Source organism: Triturus cristatus, chromosome 12 (assembly GCF_964204655.1).
Source record: "Triturus cristatus chromosome 12, aTriCri1.1, whole genome shotgun sequence".
In the NCBI taxonomy this organism is placed as follows: domain Eukaryota; kingdom Metazoa; phylum Chordata; class Amphibia; order Caudata; family Salamandridae; genus Triturus; species Triturus cristatus.
In genome coordinates, this window is record NC_140595.1 from 131,803,451 (window position 1) to 131,824,067 (window position 20,617).

Genomic DNA, 20,617 nt, shown 5'->3' on the forward strand with positions numbered 1-20,617 from the left:
TCCAATACGTGCTCAAAATACGGCAAAAACAACACAGCCTACGACCTCGCGGAAAGCTCTTCAAGCTTATAACACGGTAAAAGGTCCTCCCACTACAATGTTTACATGAAAAAAAAAATGCCGGGAAACAGATAACAGTTCAGAGCCAGAGTGCTCAAAATACGGCAATAACAAACACAGCCAACAACCTTTGTGAAAACTATTCAAACTTATAACGCGGTAAAAAGTCCTCCCGATACAATGTTGTAATAAAAAAAAAACATTGGCCGCACGCGCGCCTCGCGCTTAAAGTTCAAAAAAACAAGAAGAACAAGACAAGCCCGGCGGAGCGTGACGCGCGCTTGGGGGCGGTGGAGCGCATCCCAGGCGGGGGAGCGGACCCTTTGAAGTGCTCCCAAAAAGCGGATTGCATGGCGGCACGATGCGCGTGATTGTACGTGTGCTAGCCATGCAATCCGCTTTTTGGGAGCACTTTTCAAACCCCCTTACAATGGTCTCGCTTTGCGATCACTTACGCGATAGCAAGGTCGAGACCTAAAAACAACCTACACACTTCCGAGCCCAACACTAGATGGCGGACTTATGCTAACCATGTATATCTACAGCCATACATGTCCCCAAACATATATATATATATATTTTCGTTTCTCGATCTCCGCCTCACAAGCTGTCCCACCTCTTAACACAGCAGTGCTGTGATGTGTGAATCTGGATTGTCAAGTAATATAAGTTTTCCAAGAGATTATACACTCACAGAGAATTACTCAAATTATATTCTCCACATCACAAAAATAAACGGTTACAAATGCGTTTCGGCACCTGTCCTTTATCGAAGTCAGGTGAGCCAGCGTCTTCCAGTCATTTAAATACACAAAACATAAAGATTGGCTAGCAGCCTATGATCATCAACAGAGTGAACGCACCACCCTATTGAATTTTAACTCATTTCTAGTGGGTAGAATGGCAGCCATTTTAGCATTTATAAAATAATTAACACCTATAAAAAGAAAATCATAAAATTTCTTCGAGGTTACATTGTAAATAAGGCTAAATCTTCCGTTAACAAAGGCCAGGTGTTGAAAAGCGTTTTGTCACAGTTTCTTTTTTGTGATGTGGGAAATAAAATTATAATTAGATCAATTCTCTGTGAGTGTGCGATCTCAGGCTGGAAAACACACACACCCCCCAAACCGCTCACCTCAATGTCTGCAGAACATTTAAGCAAATGATACGTCACTACCATCCATGCTGCGCTAGAAAAGTGGCAAAGGATTTTGCCAAAATGTAACCTGCTTGTATATTCGAATCTGTGTTTTTTTTTTTCTTAAAGAGTTGTAATCTCCAAACTATTCTTTTTGGGATTAGCACCACTCCACACTTCCACCTTTATTCATGATAGTCTTTAACAGTAATTTTCCATTTTGCTCCTATTTTTCTCCATTTTCCTGTGTCCCGTTAGAACTGTAAAACGGTCATACTGTTTATGATCCTCATCTCTACCGCCAATGTCAAGTATTTCTGGCACAGTGAGCATTTGCACACACATTTTAGCCTAACATTGATAAATAACCTTTGTTCTTAGAATTTTTAACATGACCAGGCTATTGACTGACATGCATGTCCACTGATGATGGCACTGGAAAGCGACTGCAGAAAAGGCTTCAGTAAAGGATAGGATAGGATGGGGAATAGAAGTACAGCCCGCTGGTAATATAGGATGGACACAGCAGATGTTTTCTCCTTATTAGCGAAAGGAGAGCCTCTTGAGTTGCATAACAAAATTACATATTTGTTTCACTTGATCTAGCAAAAACCTGTAGAAATTGTTTCCAAAGAAAGAGAAAAAAAAATATTTGAGACAAGCAAACAGTGCACGGTTTTATGATCATCTAAATTAATGACGTTAATAAGGTTACAGATAGCAGATTGACAACTTATTCAAATAAAAACTAAAAAACACCTTTGAAACAACCTTAAAAGAACTTGTATGTCACCAGAACAGAACCCCACTGTTGGTTCCAAACTATCTGCGGTGCAAAATTGTGGTCATCAACAATGTTGAAGCACTGAATGTAAGCCCACAAGGGGCATATGTGTTGAAACCTATGGTCCTCAAATACATTTAAGCTTTCAACTATATTAACGACCAATAATAGGCACCAGCTGCACTATGTATTAGCCAGATGTTCAAAATGGTGACTGATGCAACAAAGTTGTGCTGTAAAAGATTGTACCAGTATGGATGCTACCATTCAATTCAGTCAAATCTCAAAATACAACTCAACCTGTACCTGGCATTGCTGGCACCAACGCCTACAACAAGGCAAACAGTATAAGCTCTACCAAGACCTTATATGAACTGACTTAAGTTTACCCTAGAACCGGATTTATTCCATGGACTATTATGACTTGTGTTTCATAGTTAGGGTTCACATCATGGTAGTGTCAACAAAGATATCTTCTACAACAATTGATAGCTCAGAAGTTTACATTAACATTTCGAAAAGTTGCACTCCACTTGCAACTAACAGCACCCAGCAGAATTGTTTTTGTTTTTTTATTTAGCTTGTCTGGCATTAGGCGGTCAGTTTGAGTAGGAAAAGCTGACTTGCGAGCATGCCAAAAAGTGTAAGATGTTAAGGCACTTCCATAAAATAAAGTTCCTTATGGGTGCACGTATACTTCAGGAATTAAGAAGTAAACGGTAATCTATAATGCTATCCCTTAGGAAGGAAGACCGGAAGAGGCACAAATATGGGCAAAAAAGGAACAGTGTTTAAATAATGCCATTTCCATCTCCTATACTACTGGCAAACTGCGAGTATTGACAACTATCATTGTTATTATAGCTCAGCTTCAAACTTTGTAGTTTATTTCAATAACAAACACCACCAACCCATACTTTAATGTTTGGATTAAGCCCCTGTACTTTTACAATGTATACAAATCTGCAAACTAGGTGGAGCATGTCTTTGCAATGGAAAGAGTGGTTCTTGTATAGTGACTAAGGAAGTATTACAACATGCGAGGGCTGATTTATGTAATATTTACATTACAATCATCTAGTCATACAATTTTTGCAGGATCATCTTTCATCATCCTTCATCATCCCTAGAAATGTTGGTAAAACAGAAAGGAAGGCCACAAGTATCAACCAAGCTAATGCTTATACATAATGTCATGCTTGAATAAACCAGATGTTAAATATGGCAGGCCTACTTTTTTTTGTTTTTTATTATGTGAATCCACTGCAAGCTACACCACCAAGCAATTTTCCCCTCAGTTTTCATAAAAACCATATCTGAACTGTGGGCAACACTGAGGGCATGCATTTGCAATATGCAAGATATGGGATATTTTATTAGAAAGAGAAAAAATAAAATCAGTGCTTTGCCTTGTTAAGATCAACATCTTGACAAGCAAACAACTCCTCAATTGGTCTGACTGTGGCATTGAAGGAAATTACCATCCCCAGTCAGGGAAAATGCAAGCTAAAGTGCATGTTAATAACGGTTTTATGTGGATGGCTTGCCATGGCTCTTAAACAGAATCATCAGCACTTCACAAACCAACAGGGTCAACGCTGGTCTCTATAATGTTGTTTTGCTTCCATTCCCAAGACCTAGCGTTGGCAATCCCGGTGAAAGTGATCAGCATTGGGACACAAAATGGGCAAATAGAAGAAGCCAGCCAACGCACATAAGCTCCTGCAGTTAGCCTATTTTCTCCCCAATTACTGCTGAACCTTTGATACACTTTCCTAGCAATCAGGTTACTTTGCGCCGCATCGCTAGATGTGTCCCCCCCCCCCCCCCCCCCCGATATCGCTTGTGTTTTTAGGAAGGATATGTTGATAGCGTATGTCTTTGCCAGAACAAGATTGCCTTAAAGAAAATATATAGACATCGTAAAACAGTTTAGCATTTCAGAAAAGCAGGCAAAAACATATCAAGGAAAGTAAAACCATCAAAGGCAGCGAATGGAGAGAATAGAGTCAAGGATTTGGTGGGTGAAAACAGAGGACATGCACAGATTGTAAATCAAATGTCTATCAAGTCCTTCAAAACCTACAAACACAGGCAAGCCCATCACACTTTGCTGGTAGAAGTATTGCAGGATGTATAAATGAGGGAACTAAAACCCCAAATTGAGGATTAACAGCTGTATCAATAAAGGTGATGGTGCTATTCAGCAGTCCATTTTTCTAAGTATCCCAGTGTCACAGTTTGAAATGGAAACTCCTCCATACACTTGAGGAGGGCCTTGAATGATTGAACTGTGCATGCAGTGAAACATCCATGGCTCCTCCACGCAGCCTGCATGTTCCTGGGCGAGGCCTCAACACCTTAGGAAGAACCGTCATTTTCAGGATATTCAGCAGGCGAGTCACATGACCAGACACTGTTCACTAGCAGCACTTGGCGATTCCGACAGGTTTAATCCATCAAGGTCAAAGTTCAGACCCGGTGGCTAGAAGGGGAAAAGAAAAGTGCACAAGATATATCATCTGCCCCAAAATGAGGAAATCAGGAGAAAATATTGCAGGGGTCATTGGAGGCTTTTTAAGTTTGTCAGTGCAATTTTAAGCAAACCTGTATATAATTGGTATGAAATACATTCAGCTAACTATCCTTATCCGCCCCACCACCCAAAAGTGGGTAAATATAACAAGCACTGACAAAGCCAATTGGTCTCACCTATGCTAGAGCTCTTGGCTTTGGCAATGTGTTTAAGCAATGTACACCAGTGTGACTGCTGTTCGGCATGGCTAAACGTTAGTGGCATGGGGTGAGGCAGAGTGAAATGTGGCACAATGGAGTAGCGTAGATTGGGGTAGCGTGGAGTGGGGTAGAGTGAGGTTGACTGGAGTGGTGTAGAGTGGAGTAAATTGAAGTGGTGTAAAGAGGGGTATACTTTAGTGGAGTAGAGTGTAGGTAGATTGTAGTGGGGTAGATTGGGGTGGGGTAGAGAAGGAGTTCGGTAGATCGCGGTAGAGTGGAGTGAGTGATAGAGTGGAGCGGGGTAGGTTGGAATGAAGCCGGGTAGGTTGGAATGGAGCCGGGTAGGTTGGAATGGAGCCGGGTAGGTTGGAATGGAGCCGGGTAGACTGGATGGATTAGAGTAGGGCAGATTGGAATGGAGTGGGGTAGCTTGGAATGGGATTGTTTGAAGTGTAGTAGGGTATGTTGGAGTGGGATAGATTACAGTGGAGTGCAGAAGACTGAAGTGAAGTAGATTGTAGTGGAGTAGATTGGGCTGGAGTGGGGTGGGGTAGAATGGGGTGGAGTGGAGTGGGGTGTGGTAGATTAGAGTGGGATAGATTGAAGTGGAGTGTGGTAGATTGGAGTGGAGTGGGCTAGATTAGAGTGAAGTACAGAGGGGTAGAATGGGTGGATTGGAGTCGGTTGGAGTAGAGTGTGGTACACTGGAGTAGAATAGTTTGGGGAGATTAGAGTATGGTAAAGTGGATTAGAATATTGTAGTGAAGTGTGGGGTAAAGTGGAGGGGTAAAGGGGTTGGGTAGAGTGGGGCGAGGTAGAGTGAAGTGGGTGGGGTAGAGTGAAGTGGGTGGGGTAGAGTGAAGTGGGTGGGGTAGAGTGAAGTGGGTGGGGTAGAGTGAAGTGGGCGGGGTAGAGTGAAGTGGGCAGGGTAGAAGGGGGTAGGGTAGAAGGGGGTGGGGTGGGGCACAGAGTGCAGGGGAGGGGCACAGAGTGCAGGGGAGGGGCGCAGGGGAGGGGCACAGAGTGGCAAGCAGTGTCTTATAGTGGAACGTCATGGCATGGAGTGACAGGGCATTCAGTGCAGCAGAGTGTTGTAGAATTAAGTGATTTAGAGTGAAGTAGTGTAAAGTGGAGTGGAATACTGTGGAGTATGCATGCTGTGATAGCGCACTGCCATTACAGACAACACATTTTCAATCGAAAATGGCATTACATTTGAACAGACATACAGTTTTAGTGCGCACAAATTATAATGTGTAGAAATGTCACCAAGTGTTTTGATTTGATCATACTAAAATATTTGTTTCTACCACACGAACAAGGGATGCTTCTTCTAAAGTCCCTCAGCAGTCTACTGTATCAATTTGTCAAACCTATTTACAAAGGAGATGCAGCTCTGTTGCAACAAGTAAAAGACACACAATTGATGGACGGAATGCATAACAAATCAAAATATTCACCCCCAGTCAAGAGATCTGGGTTAAATCCATCATTCTTTTGCTCACCATGCCACCCCAGTTTAGACCTGGTCATATGCAAATCAGTCTTGACCCTGTGCCTCATGTGAACAGTCCAGCCTGAACTGCCAAGCCAGGTCCTCCCTGGACTGGAAACAAGCATTCTAGCCCAAAACCGGCTCTAGGATACTGGTTTCCAGTCCAGGGAGGACCTGGCCTGGCAGTTCGGCTGGACTGTTCCCATTGGGTGCAGGGTCAAGACTGATTTGCATAAGGCTGGGTTCACACTGGAATGGCGAGCAAAAAAACGATGGATTTCGGCCCAGATCGCTGTACTGGGGTAAATGTATGACATTGTTCTGCATTCTGTCCATCAGTTGTTCTTTTTGCTCTTGCAACCAGTAGCAGAACATCATGGCATTTGAAAAAAAGCATTGCTTGCCGTCTGTCAAAACACTGGATGAAATATTTTTGATAATGTGCCTTTCACATCAGACTCCTGTTGGATTGATACCACCACTTATCTCCATCTCTCGGTTATTTGGGATAGGTCTGGAAACGTATCTGGGGTTAGTTCTTATCTTCAGTTTACTCCTGCTCCCAACTAGCTCCGGCACAGAGTCTTCATGTCTTTAGTTGTGAAAATTGGCATGGGAAGAAAGAGGAGCCAGCAACATTTTTGCTAATGTTGTGCTAGACTATTTTAGACCGAAGCCGCACCTTAGACCTCCAATAAGCACTGCCAGATGGATTTCCAGCTCCTCTGCTTCACAACCCAATCAGAACTCCCATTAACTAGAGCAGCCGGTTAACTAGAGCAGCAGCTCTACCAAAATCTATAGGCGGCATAGGACAAAACTCAGCAATTCACAACCAAAGGCAATCTTGAGTTGATTATTCATTAAAAAACATAACCATCAACCATAACAGCAGAAGTTAAAGTGACTTACAGTACAAGTCAACACACAAAAGGATTATCTAGTAATTGTAGAAAAAGAAAAGCTGGTCTACATCTAGTGAAGCCATATGATCCCAACAATGGAAAGGGCTATTTCATACAAATAGATTTCTAAAATTTACAAAACAAATATAAAGTGCGTTGGTGTTTGAATGGAGAAAATGATCAGAGGCAAAGGCTAAAAAGCATCAAATTTCAATTATCCTATAGAGAATGACAAAAGAAAATTGATGGAGCCCAACTTGAATTTAGTTAATAACCATCAATCATGGAAGCAGAAACAAAAGACATGTAAGTCTCAAAACCAGGTCTAATCTATAACAGATGTGACCTAACAGAAGATTTAATACGTTTATTGCAATAAAACATTTTTGCCCAGGTCTTTGTGGATGTGTAGCATTTTTGATCTTCCCAGATCAAAGCAAAGTTTTCTTACATATTTAAAAAAGGGATTTTAAGAAAACCATCAAGCTTCAAACAGCCCTTGATCATGTTCTGGTTTAATTCAGTTTCTGGATTACATCAGACCAAAATCCAGAGTAATAAAAGAGCTAACTGCAAATTATCTTCCAAATATGTAATCCCCAACTCACTGTGACAAGCAAACGTTGTAGTACCCTGTGCAAGCCCCAATAGCTTTTTAGCAGAAGTTGTTTTATACCTAGCTGGTACTGAAGATGCACTTGCTATTGTAGATATCAATTAGACACCAACAGTTTATCACCCATTTTTTTAAGCAAACCGAATGATTGCAGCTCAGGTCTGCAAAAACGGAAGTGTCTAAATTGCAACAACTAAGCTCATGTACCTAGATTGTTAAAGATAAGATCAAGAAAGCTAAACACCTTAATCTTGCCTATTGTATGATTTTAAGTAATAGAAGCCTCTAGATTTTAAAGATCTTCTGGAGCTCAGCCACATAACATGGGCCTTAGCAAAATTTGTTTCTATATGTAAATAGACAAGACGCTGCCCTTTAAAAGTTTCTGGGGACCAACTGACGTCCTTGACACAAGTACAGCATCATCTGCATAGAAGAGCACCAGAATATCTTGGCTACTCATTTTTGGGGCATCCTGATTTAAATTGGTTGGATGCTGCTCCAGCCCACTGGCATAGAGTAAGAAGAGGAGTGAGGCAAGAACACAACCTTTTTGAACCTCTCTGGCTAATTAAAAACAGCTGGAGTATTCCCCATTGGTCTCATATCACACTCCAGCAGCAAAATCCTGATAGTTATGCTGTTAAAAAAAATAAATCGATGATGTCTTTATCAATGTCCATTAAGAACAAGATGGACAAAAGCTTAGCCCATGGACACAGTCAAAGACCAAGCTTAGGTCCATGAAGGCTAAATATGAAAATCCTCCTTTAGTGACAGATTTATTAAGATATATAATTATTTTTATGTTTAAAACGTTTTTATTGAAACAAAACAAACCATGGGGGAGGGGGATAGGAGGTTAGGGTACATATAATACAATCAAAGAAAAAGGGGGGCAACTCAAGAGGGTTGGCGATGGATAGCTCGATGGGCCAGGGGAAAAGCACAATAAATGAAAGGCTAAAAATGCAATCTGTGGAATCCCTGCGTGCATATCCAACACCCCAAATCTGAGCACTGAAAGCCAGCATCAACTCAACGAGGCACAATCCACCCCCCCCCCCATCCCCCCATTAAAGAAAGGAAGAAAGAAAAAACAATATCCCACCCCCCCAGTCCTATGGTCCCGCTCCAGATTAGTCCTCACCAAAAGGCCCCGCACCCCCCCCCCTCCCCCCCGGAGGGCCCCGTCTCACATGTGATCACCGGCGGCGTCAACCTGAGAAGCCTAAGATACCTCGGGCAGGTGAGCTCCCGGAATTCGGTGGACAGCAGCGCTAGAAAGGGTTGCCACAGCTCTTCAAATTGGTCTATCTCCCCCGCCACCGTAAGCGACAGCTTCTCCATTCCCAGCACATGCCAAAGCCTATGCAACCAGCCCGTGATGGAGGGGACAGTGGTGGTGCGCCAGTGGATAAGGATGTTCTGGACCGCAGACCCCAGCGCAATCGCGATCTGCCTGCCCCTGCGGGACTTCAGTGGGTACATTAGGTCATTGGGGAGGCCCAGCAGGACATACGCCGGGAAGCGCGGCAGCTCTATCCCAAAGTGCTTATCCACCTCGTCCAAAACTTCCTTCCAGTAAGCGGTCAGCACGGGGCAACCCCAAAGAATGTGTGAGAGGGTACCCTCCTGCCCGCAGCCCCGCCAGCACCCCTTGTCAGTGTGTTTATGCATTTCATACAGTCTCTCCGGGGTGTAGTACCAATAAGTGGACACCTTGGTAAAGGTCTCCGTAAGGCCCGTGTGGTACGCAGAGTGCCGCGCCCGATACGCAATTTTGTCCCATTCCTTGTGGCGGAGTGTCCTACCCAATTCCCTGTGCCAGCGCTCCCTCCCCGGGTTGTAATAGTGAAACGGCGGGGGTTGTAGGTACTTATACAGATCGGTAATTAGCTTAGCGTCGGAGGTCCGGGTGGCCAGCCACCTCTCATACGGTGTAATTTGACGAGCGGCGGTGTCACGCACTTGGGGCTGGAGGGCCCAATGCCGAACCTGCATGTAGCGCAATCTGTCCAGCTCCGTCAGGCCGAACTCCTGGCGGAGTTGCTGAAAAGGAATCACTCCCTCCGGGCCATAGACCTGGAAGAGCGCCCTGCAGCCCGCCTGCACCCAATGGGAGAAAACTCCCGGCTCCATCCCTGGGGAAAAGTCCGGGTTGCCCACTATGGGTGTGAACGGCGAAGGGAAGGTGGTGAGGCCCCGAGCCTCACAGACTGCATCCCACACCCGCAGGGGGACCCGCGTAACGAAAGAAGCGTAAAGGTTAGGGGGGCGATGGGCGCGGCGCAAGAATGGAACCTCTTGTAAGGTGCGGCCCGCCACTGCCTGGTCTTGAAAGAGCCAGTGTTTGTCGGACTCCCACCTGCTCCACTCCACCAGATAACGCAGCTGTGCCGCCTGAAAGTACTTACGGAGGTCCGGAATACCGAGACCCCCCGCCTCCGGAGCAAGCGTGGAGAGGACCCTCTTCATTCGTGGCTTGCGGCCCTGCCACACAAAGCGGGAGATGTCAGCCTGCATTTGTCGTATCCAGCCCACCGGGGGCTGGAGAGGGAGGGCCCGGAAAAGATACAGTATCTGGGGCAACACCGTCATCTTAACCGCCGCGATTCGCCCCAACCAGGACAGTAGGCCCTTGCTCCAGCGGCCAAGCTCCTCCTTGATCTTCCTGCTGAGGGAGGCATAATTGGCCGTTACCATCTCCGGCAATGTGGGCGCCAGCAGAATCCCCAGGTATGGCACCGTGGACGAGGACCACTGCATGGGGAAGAGTCGCTGAAGGTCCCTCCTGGTGTCCGCAGCCAGGGACACGTCTAACGCCACTGACTTGCTCATATTCATTTTGAAGCCGGCCGCACAGGCAAAGGCGTCCAGTACCAGGAGGCAAGCAGGCAGCGACCTCCTAGGGTCGTCCAAGGTCAACAGGACATCGTCCGCGTAAAGACTGACAGTGTGGACATACTGGCCCATCCGGACCCCAATAGCGTCCGGGTTATCGCGAATCCTCTGAGCAAACGGCTCCATGTAGAGGGCAAACAAGAGCGGCGAGAGGGGGCAGCCCTGCCTCGTGCCGCGTTCGATGGCAAATCCGCCGGAGCTACACCCGTTGACCCGTACCGACGCCGAAGGATGCTTATAACAGTTGAATACCATGGTGCGGAACCTATCCCCGATTCCCAATTTCTTGAGAACCAGCTCGAGATACGGCCAGTGAACTCTGTCAAAGGCCTTCTCCGCATCAACGGACAGCAACATCCGCTCCCCCGGGATCCGCGAGGCCTTCTCCAGAACATGCGTCACCCGCTTGGTATTGTCAACCGTCTGTCTGCCGGGCACAAAGCCAGCCTGGTCCGCCTCCACCAATCCGGGGAGGTGCGGACCCAGCCGGGACGCTAGAATCCCTGTATACAACTTGAGGTCGACATTTAAAAGCGAGATGGGTCGATACGAACCGCAGAGGGCCCGGTCCTTCCCAGGTTTCGGGATTACCGCGACCGTCGCCCTCAGGAGATCCGGTGGGATGGCTCCCGGTTCGGAAAAGGAATTAAATAGCCGAGTAAGGACAGGGGCCACCGCCGTGCAAAAAGTCTTGTAAAACAACGACGTGTACCCGTCCGGGCCCGGGGCCTTACCATGCTTCAGCCGCGCGATAGCGGAAATCACTTCCTCAACATGGATATCTCGCTCCAGGTGGTCCGCCTGAACCGGATCCAGCACCGGAAGGGTCACCGACTCCAAGTAGCCTGTGGCATCCCTTGGCGAGGAGGGCTCCTCAGCATACAACGCCTCGTAGAAGCCGCGGAAAGATTCCGCTACCTCTGCGTCCCCGGAGACGGCCACCCCGTCCGTGCCCACCAGTTCCTTCACGACGCCACGCTGCTGCGTGACCCGGAGCCGGTGTGCCAAGAGCTTGCCACATTTGTCCCCCCCAGAGTAGAAGGCATGTTTCAAGCGCAGGGCGGCATACTCCGCCCTATCAAGATCCAGTGCCGACAGGAGCTTCCTCGCAGCCTTCAACTGCCTCCACACCCTGGGCGCCCCCGTGCGGCGGTGGACCTGCTCGAGCTCCCGGACCTGAACGGTCAGCTCGTCCCTCTTCCGTTGCCGCTCCCTATTTTCGGCTGCGGAGATAGAGATAAATTCCCCCCGGAGGACTGCCTTCAATGCCGCCCACTGTGTCGCCTGCGAAGTGTCGGTGTTGCTATTGTGAGTTAGGTAGTCCTGTATGACCTCTCCAATGCGCTGCACTACAGACTTTTTGTGTAAAAGGGTATCCCGGAGGCGCCACACCCCCCGAGAGGGGGAGGCCGCCGGCCACTGGAAAACGCCGGTGACTGGTGAATGGTCAGACAGGGTCAGGACCCCGATGTCCGCCGCCGTGGCAGCAGCACGCATCGGTCCACTCACCAGAAGGTAGTCCAGCCGTGAGTAGGTGCGGTGTGCGTGTGAAAAGTAAGAGTAGTCCCTATCCGTGGGGTGCATGGAGCGCCAAAGGTCGTGTAAATCCATTTCCGCAATCCGGGCCTTCACAGCCTGGGACAGTTCCCCCGTCTGCGGGAAGCGCTGCGCCGATCTGTCCATCACAGAATCGAAGACAATATTAAGGTCTCCCCCCAAAATGACGTGGCGGTCGGGAGAAGCAGTGACATCCACCAACACGGAGTCTAGGAAACGTTCTTGGTGGTCGTTTGGGCTATAAACGGAGCCGACCGTAAACGCTATGCCTCCTAAGCGCATGCGATACGCCAGGAGCCTCCCCTTCTGTTCAGCACACTTATACAAAACCTCCCCCCTAAAGGAGCTCGCTAGAAGAATGGCTACCCCCGCCGTCTTGTTCGCTGCCGAGGAGAAGAACTGGGTAGGGAACTTAGCAGAGCGCAGCCTATGGCAATCCCGGGACAATAAGTGGGTCTCTTGCAAAAGGCAAATGTCCGCCTGCGTCCCCTCCAGCAAAGATAAGATCGCTCTGCGCTTCACGGGGTTATTCAGACCCTGAACATTAAGGGTCACCACCTTTAGGGCCGACATTCCTCTCGGGGATCGGGAACGCCGTGCAATGGGCAGTGGATCAGCGGGTAGGGCACGCGGGGCAGCCGCGCGGGACAAGCCAAAACAGACCAAGCGTGGGCATGGACAACCTCGGACAGGACCTCCCCAACCCCAGAACAACCCCTACACCCACCCAAAACACAACCCTGGCAACTAGCCAAACGCAAACTCAAACACCCCATTGTCCCAGTCAAGCCCCAAAACGGGCAAGTCCGTAGAAAATAACGAAGTGGACGTCCAGCCACTCACCTCCATCTGCTCCCCCCCGACCCCCCCGCCCCGTACCCAGCAGTTAAAGAAGCTAAAGGCATCTCCCCCCGGAGTGAGTGTTAGGCCGTCAAGGCCACGCCGGTGGAGCCGGCCGAGTCCCTGGCCGCCGCCCTCAAAGCATCGGCCATGTCCGCCCTGATGGTAGGGGAATCAGGACGCCCTGCGCTGGCCGCTGATCGTCGCCTCGTCGACCTCCGCCGGCTCCGTCTCTCCGAGGGCCTCCACGACGGTGTAGCTCCTTCCTCCTCCGCCGCCGTAAGCCCCAGGACTCCACAAATGTCCTGCAAGGAGCGTAGCTGGTGTAGCACCCCATTCCACCGGAAGATCAGGCGGAAGGGATGTCCCCAAGAGTACGGCGTCTCGTGTTCGCGCAAAAAGTCAGTGGCAATCCTGAAGGACCTGCGTTTCTGCAGCGTGATGGCGGAGAGGTCCTGGTAAAGCGCCACCGGCCGCTCCCGGAAAGTCAGGGGCTGTTTCCTGCGGGCCTCAGTCATGATGCGTTCCTTCAGCGGGAAGTCGGGCAGGAAGGCCAAAATGTCCGGTGGAGGTGCCGATGACTGGCGCTGCCGGCCAACCCTATGTGCCCTATCAATGCTAATGGGGAAGTCCGCAGCTTCCCCCAGTATCTCTCGGAACAGGTCCCGCAGGTAGCCCCCCAGATCGGACCCCTCGTCTGCAGTCGGCACACCACGCACTCGAATGTTGTTCCTCCGTGATCTGTTCTCAAGGTCCTCAGAGTGGGCCTGGAGCTCAACACACTGCTCCCGGAGGCGGAGAACGTCCTGTTGAAGATGGACTATCTCCTCCTCCCGGCGCTGGGCCTCCGTCTCCACCGTTTCCACGCGCTCGCCAAGGCCCTCCACTTCCCTGCGCACTTCCCGGACCTCGCTGGCCACCTCCCGCTTCAGTGTCTGGAAGTCCTCCCTGAGGGAGCTGAACAGTTCCTCCATAAAGGTCCTCGTGACGGGTGGCTCCCCCCCAGTCACATCCGCCGAGGCCCGGGAGGACCCCGGCGAAGGCTGTGTTCTGTCCCGCAGTTGCTGGGCCCTGCCAAGCATGTCCGGCAGGGTGCGGTCCCCCTTCTTCGAGCCGCCTCTTCCAGACATCGCAAGCACTGCGGTCGGGCACAGGTCCAGCCGCCCTAGGGATGCCCAGCTGCTGGCAAGCGCTCGACGTGGGTGTCCCCCCACAAGCAGAATCGCTGCGTCACAGGTGACAAAATGGCGGTCCAGTCCGGTCACCGCCAGCTGCGGGTGCCCATCCGAGACAGCAATGGAAACTACAGTGGGGGGCTCCTTTTCAGCACATCCCCCAAAAAGTCAGCCCGGCAGCAGCGGCGATCACATACATCCACCAGCAAGGGCTCCAGTGAAGGCCAACACCACTGATCTCTCGGGGACAAGATGGCGGCAGGGCGGGGCAAGGCAGAACGACCAGGCCCGGCGACACCGCCGGGGCCCCCAAAACGCACAGCAATCAAAGAGGTTCCGCCACCGGTTCCAGTCTGTCACACGCAAGGGCCCAGACGGGCCGCCCCCATCAGAAGGTCCGCCGTACTTCGGTCAAGGGACAGGGGCCCCGCAGTGCGAAGTGTCGCCGACACCAGACTGAGTGCCAAAGTGCCCGTCCTAAGTCTCCCGCACCGTCGGGTCCCCTCCCGCGGCTCCTTCACCCTCCGTCGAGCGACGGGCCAGATTCCCTCCAGATCGCAACTTTCAGCACCAGGCCCAGCCGAGGCGCTCGGACAGCACTCCGATGCACTCCGCCTCCCAGGCCTCCGTCGCTCTTCGAACTCGATCGGACCTTTTGGGGGACTGCCCCCGAGGCGATCCGAACCAAAGCGGCAACAATGTGCGCACCAGGTGCTCCGCCACGCTCCTCTCACACGCTGAGCCTCAGCGGGGGGAGAAAAGCGTAAGAAAAGGGCTCAAGCTCGGCCGGGCCGGAGGAGCTACGGGAGGAAGCGTCCGCTCACCCCGCCATCTTGGCCACGCCCCTATAATTGTTTTTAATAACCAAATGTTATTGTTTTTTTAGAGATGTCTACGAGATCATACATCCAATCCATGATGTTCCCACCACTGGGCCAGATCTTGTAATGCTTCTGTGAGCATCCTCCTGGGGGGATGGGGGGGCGAAATGGGTGGGACCTGAGACTTCCAATTATGTGCAATGTCTTGTCTGGCCACCAACATGGTCACTCCACTAAAGGACTGTTCCATCCTCCTTCTCCAAACCTCCTCCAGTAGACCCAGCAATACAATTAAGATATATAATTTAAGACACTGCTCAGTCATTCCAAGCGCTTCCCTAAAACCACATTGAGACTCAGTTAAAATATTTTTCTCCTTCGCCCAAGTGACTAGTCTGTCCACGAGGACTCTGCTGGATAATTTTACAATAGTGCCAATCAGGGAGGTTGCATTTTTGGTGCTTCTCTTCCTCTTTTTTAAATATCACGACAATTATTGACTCAGGGAAAGGTTTTAGGCAAAACGGAATTAACAGCTGCATTGGTGATAGCAGGGCCCAAAGTGCCGCACTTTTCTTAAAGAGGTCCGCAGGAACCCTCTTGGGGTCCAGGACCTTGCTGCTAGGGCTCCCATCTACGGCTTTAAAAATCTCCTGGACACCAAAAGACATTCTCTCCCCATCTCTTTCCATGATTATTAGCTCTTTTGATACTAAGTTGGGACAATAGATCTCAATGAAATGGTCAACCCAACTACTGGCGGTAATGGGAGAGACAAGTCAAATAGCAAAAACAGGATCAAAAAAGGGGCACTGATCACTTTCCAGAAAAAATCTTCATCATTAGGCATACTAGCAGGACAGGGTCACTCTAAGACTTTGCCCAAATTGCTCCTAATATCACTTTATTGCCATTCTTTAACAACTTCTACATCATGCAACGTCCTTTGTGCTACAAGAAGTGAATTTTAAAGCTGAATGTAAGTCAGAGGGGGGGCTCTAGAACAGGTGCTATCAAACCATGTGTGTTTTTCCCAGGAATTGGACTCCAACTCTTCACTCCTAAATCATTAACTACATACACAAATCATAAAAAAAAGCTTCCAAGAAGCAATTATGTGTACTTCCAGTAGGCAAGTTTCCACATCATTGTGTTGGAGCCTAAATAAATCACGTAATAGTTCATCAGAGTTGACCAAATCCCATTTTAATTTTTTTCCATTTTCAATAGCAATGCCCTGGGCATTATGATGGTCCTATTAAGCGATTTACCCTGACCCAAAAACAACTTATACGTAGGGGATTATGATCACTAAAGTGAGTAACCAGTGCCGAACCATGTATAATACAATCACTCATATTGGAAATGACAAAGATATAATCAATAACACTTTCTGCATCAGAGTTGAAAGCTGGAATACAATACTAGATAAAAGCTCAAGTAAGGCCTTCCCTTGTTTAGATATTGAGTAATATGTGACTTTGAAAGTTCTTCTCACCTAGGAACGAGAGTAGAACTAATAGGTCCCAATTTAATATTAAAGTCCCTCCCCCAAATAACAAAGGGCCCTTGACCAGAACAAGGCATTTTAATGGATAGACTACTTGTGATTGCTTTAGAGAGCTAAGAAATATTGTGGCAATTTGAGTGGTTAAAATGATTATAAAAATTAAAGTGAAAAATTGAACCATGATTAACAAAAATAACAACAGCTTGAACGTTAGACAATCCAGTAGTCTACAACCTCACAATTCAGGAATGATGATGACCACATTAAATTTCAGAACGGTGGCCCTGCCCAAAGGGAAGATTTGGAATAGCCATCAATATATGGTACATTGGGAGCCCAAGTGTCTTGAACTAGAACATGAAAAGCTGTAATAAAAGTTAAGACATTCTCTGTTATTCATTTTAGATCAATACCCAAGAAATTAGTCTTGCACTGTTATCAAATGAGGCTTGGGCATGATCCATTTGGGAATAGAGTAGAGGATATAAAACTACATTTGGATGACTACTAAGTAACTTTGTCATATCATTGATCAAACTTGCAAGCAAAGTTAGATGAACGTTAGTCATTACTGTCCACAGCAGCTAAAGGTAAGAATCTAATGGATGAAAGTGAGTTTTCAATACATTATTATTTAGAAGAGTCGCAACATGTAAATTAAGAAACATATGTGGTTTATAGAAATGACCCAAAGGAACGCAACTGCTTGACCCTAATGACCCAACCAAAGCATGCTAGAGAACAGCCTGCACAAGAGTTTGATTTTTAAAATGAATGAGGATGCAATTACCTTCACACTTTTTTTGGCAATTAACCAATCCAACACCCATCTAGTCAAAAAGAATATCAAACATAATAAGAGGGGGCCCTAAAATAGGGTTTGTTCCTAGAGACCGGGTCAGAACTAACAGAGAATGAGATCATTCTCACTGTGAACAAATGCCACCACCACCCAGAGACGTTTTAATGCATGGGCAAAGTGGGCTCTGGCCCAGGGCCCCAGCCTTTCAGGGGGCCCCCTGACAGTCAGCTCCATTCTCCAGAGTTTTGCCCTAATGACCTTGAATATTTCCTAAACAGTTTGCTTTAAATTCTGTTTTACTTTCATTTATTTCTTATGTACCTGATGTGTGAGAGTCTAGTACAGCCATTTTGCAGAGAAATGTTGGGTTTATGTTTCATGCAATATACATAAAAAACGTTTATTTTAGATCAAAACAAGGCCTAACATATAAGAAATGGGAGGGCGTCACAGAGATTATTTGCAGTAATATTGGTGAGCTGCTGCTGTGTTACAATATTGAAAACACACATAACTATCCCTGAATATTAGATGTAAACACATTCAGGGCCTTATTTATGAGAAGTGATGCATCACTGTGTGAAAACAGGGATGCGTCACTTCTTAGTGCGCCCTCGTTGCGACATGATGGATGTGTCATATTTACTGTATGACTCATCATGTCGCAAGGAGTTACAGATATGTCAGTATTTCTGACGAATCTGTATGCGCAAAAGTGATGCATTGCTGGGGTGTGTCTGAAAATAGAGCAACTCCAGCAATGTGTCCTTTCACATGGGGCAAGCCCCATGTGAAAGGGCCTGCATCAGTCTTATGCCTGCTGTGTGGCAGGTGTAAGATATTGACGCAATGGCGTCCTAGAAGTGGCGCACTGAGTTCTCATAAATTTCAATGCGCCACTTCTACGAGGCATTTTGCGGGGCAACACCCACCCTGCATACATTATGCCTGGCGCAGGTATAATGCGGTGCAGGGGTTTACAAAGTGAAGCATCTGCATAGATGCGTCACTTTGTAAATAGGGCGTAACATTGCACATATTTTATGCTGCCGGTGCGTCACAAAAAGTGACGCACCAGCGGCATAAAAGTGAAGCAAAGCCTCATAAATAAGGCGCTTAGAATTTGGACGAGTGTTCCTTTGCACTGTCAGGGACCTAATGAAATGAAATTGTGTATTTAATAAAGTGCGCAGCTACTCAGACTAGAGAGTCCTGGCGCATGACAATGGGAGGAAAACATGCGTAAAAGACCCATCAGTTATCAAAAAACCAGGTTTTTAAGTTCTTTCATGAAAAAGAGTAGGTCTGTGGTTAGTCTCAGAGACTCAGGGAGGCTATTCCACAATTTTGGGCCTAGAAAGCCGTGGGATCTGCCTCCAATGCGGGAACTGCATATTTTAGGCATGATGGCCAGGTTGGCATTGGAAGAATTTAGGGGTCTAGCTGTTGTGTAGCGATTAACGCGCTTATTTATGTAGCCGGCTCCTAAGCCATGGAAAGCTTTAAAGAAGATGGTCATCGCTTTGAAGCCGATCCGTTCTTTTATGCGGAGAGACTTAAGAATAGGGGTCATACTAGATCTGGGTTTAGGTCTCAGGCTGCTGCGTATTCTACCACTTGTAGGCGCTGGATAAGGGATTTGGGAAGACAGAGGTACAAGCTGTTGACATAGTCAAGCTTTGATGTCACCAGAGTCTGCACCACGATCTTTCTGCTCTCAAGCGGTAACAGAGGCAGGAGTTTTTTTTAGCATCCAGAGTATGCCAAAGCAAGTGCCATTTAGATTTTGAATTTGAAATCACTTGGAGAGTGTCTGGTCTATGACAATTCCTACGTATTTGACTTTCTCCTTTTCAGCGGGCGGGAGCGGCAGATCTTTTGGCCACCAAGCGCTCCAGTCAGGCGTTTATGGATTACCAAAGAAAACAACTTCAGTTTTGTCAGGATTGCACTTCAGCTGATTGATCTTAAGGCAGTTAAAAACCTTTGTGAGGCAAGACCTAATCATTGCCCCGTCAAAGTCGGTTCCTTTTTCACACGTACAAATCAGCTGAGTGTCATCAGCATAGGAAACAATTCCTCTACCAGAAATGCAAGGGGGATAGATATATATTTAAAAGGGTAGGACTGAGAATGGAGCCCTGAGGGACACCTACATTCATGGCCGGAACTGGGGATGAGAAAGGGGGGAGCCAGATGTCCTGAGATCTATTTGCCAAGAAGGATGACATCCATTGTAAAGGCGGTCCCCCGCAGGCCGATGTTAGCAAGTCTCTCCGGGAGCCTCTCATGTGGGACCGTATCGAAGGCCGCCGACAGATCGAGCAGCATCAGAACAGCCTTGCCTCCCTGGTCCAGCTTACCCTTGAGAAATCCAGTCACTTCCAGCAGAGCGGACTCCATACTGTAGTTAGCCCTAAAACCGGATTGGGACTCATGAAGGAGCTTCCCATCTTCAATGTGTTTTTGGAGGGCCTTGTTTACATGCTTCTCTAGTACTCTGGAGAGGGTCGGAAGACGGGAGATTGGCCTGTAGTTGGCAGTTCCGTCTGTTTGGCTTTAGCCTTTTTTATCAGTTGAAGAATCTTAGCATTCTTCCATAATTTCTGCATGTTGCCTGAGGAGAGAGAAGCATTAAAGAGCTGGTTTACTCTGGGGTTTATGGTGGGAGATAATAGGTTCAAGATATTCCCTGGACATGGGTCAGTAGGAGAGCCAGACTTAATGCTTTGGAGAGGGGTCAGTGACTCTTCAAGCTGAAACTCAGGGAAAGCTAGTAAAGATGTAGGATCCAAGAGGTGAAATTTGCTATTAGAACTAAGGTAGAAGGTCAGTTCTTCCTCCGAGATGTTAGGGAAGGCTTGTTGGATCATGGAGATCTTTTTGTGGAAGAATTCAACTATTTACTTAGACCATTCTTCAGTGCATGGCCCTTCCTTTGTGCCGGCTCTCAGGGCAGTAAATGATTTAACTATGCTAAAGATTTCCTTACTCTTATTTTGGGCATTTTCTATCTTGGTTTGAAAGAGGTTTTTCTTGGCTGCCTTCACGAGAATGTAATGAGCTTTTAAGGTGTCTTTATACACCTTCCTGTCCTCAGGTAGATAGGATTTACGCCATTTCCGTTCAATTGTTCCACAATTTCTGTTGCGAGATCTAAGGGAATCGTTAAACCATGGAGCTGGTGGGGCTGACCTCTTTGAGGAGCAGCAAACAACCAGTACCACTGCATCAATGTTGGTTCGGAGCCATGAATCTATTGAGAGGGCGT

The 20,617-nt window shown here is 47.8% G+C and overlaps 1 protein-coding gene across 1 annotated transcript in view; it reads right to left on the minus strand.

Moving 5' to 3' along the window:
* Positions 1-1,865: 1,865 nt before the first annotated feature.
* Positions 1,866-20,617, minus strand: part of PEX19 (peroxisomal biogenesis factor 19) — a 91,959-nt gene continuing 73,207 nt past the window's right edge. The window contains exon 8 of the mRNA XM_085638361.1: positions 1,866-4,470. Within this exon, the coding sequence (XP_085494487.1) occupies positions 4,387-4,470 (84 nt within the window). The 3' untranslated portion in view covers positions 1,866-4,386. The remainder of the gene's footprint in view (positions 4,471-20,617) is intronic.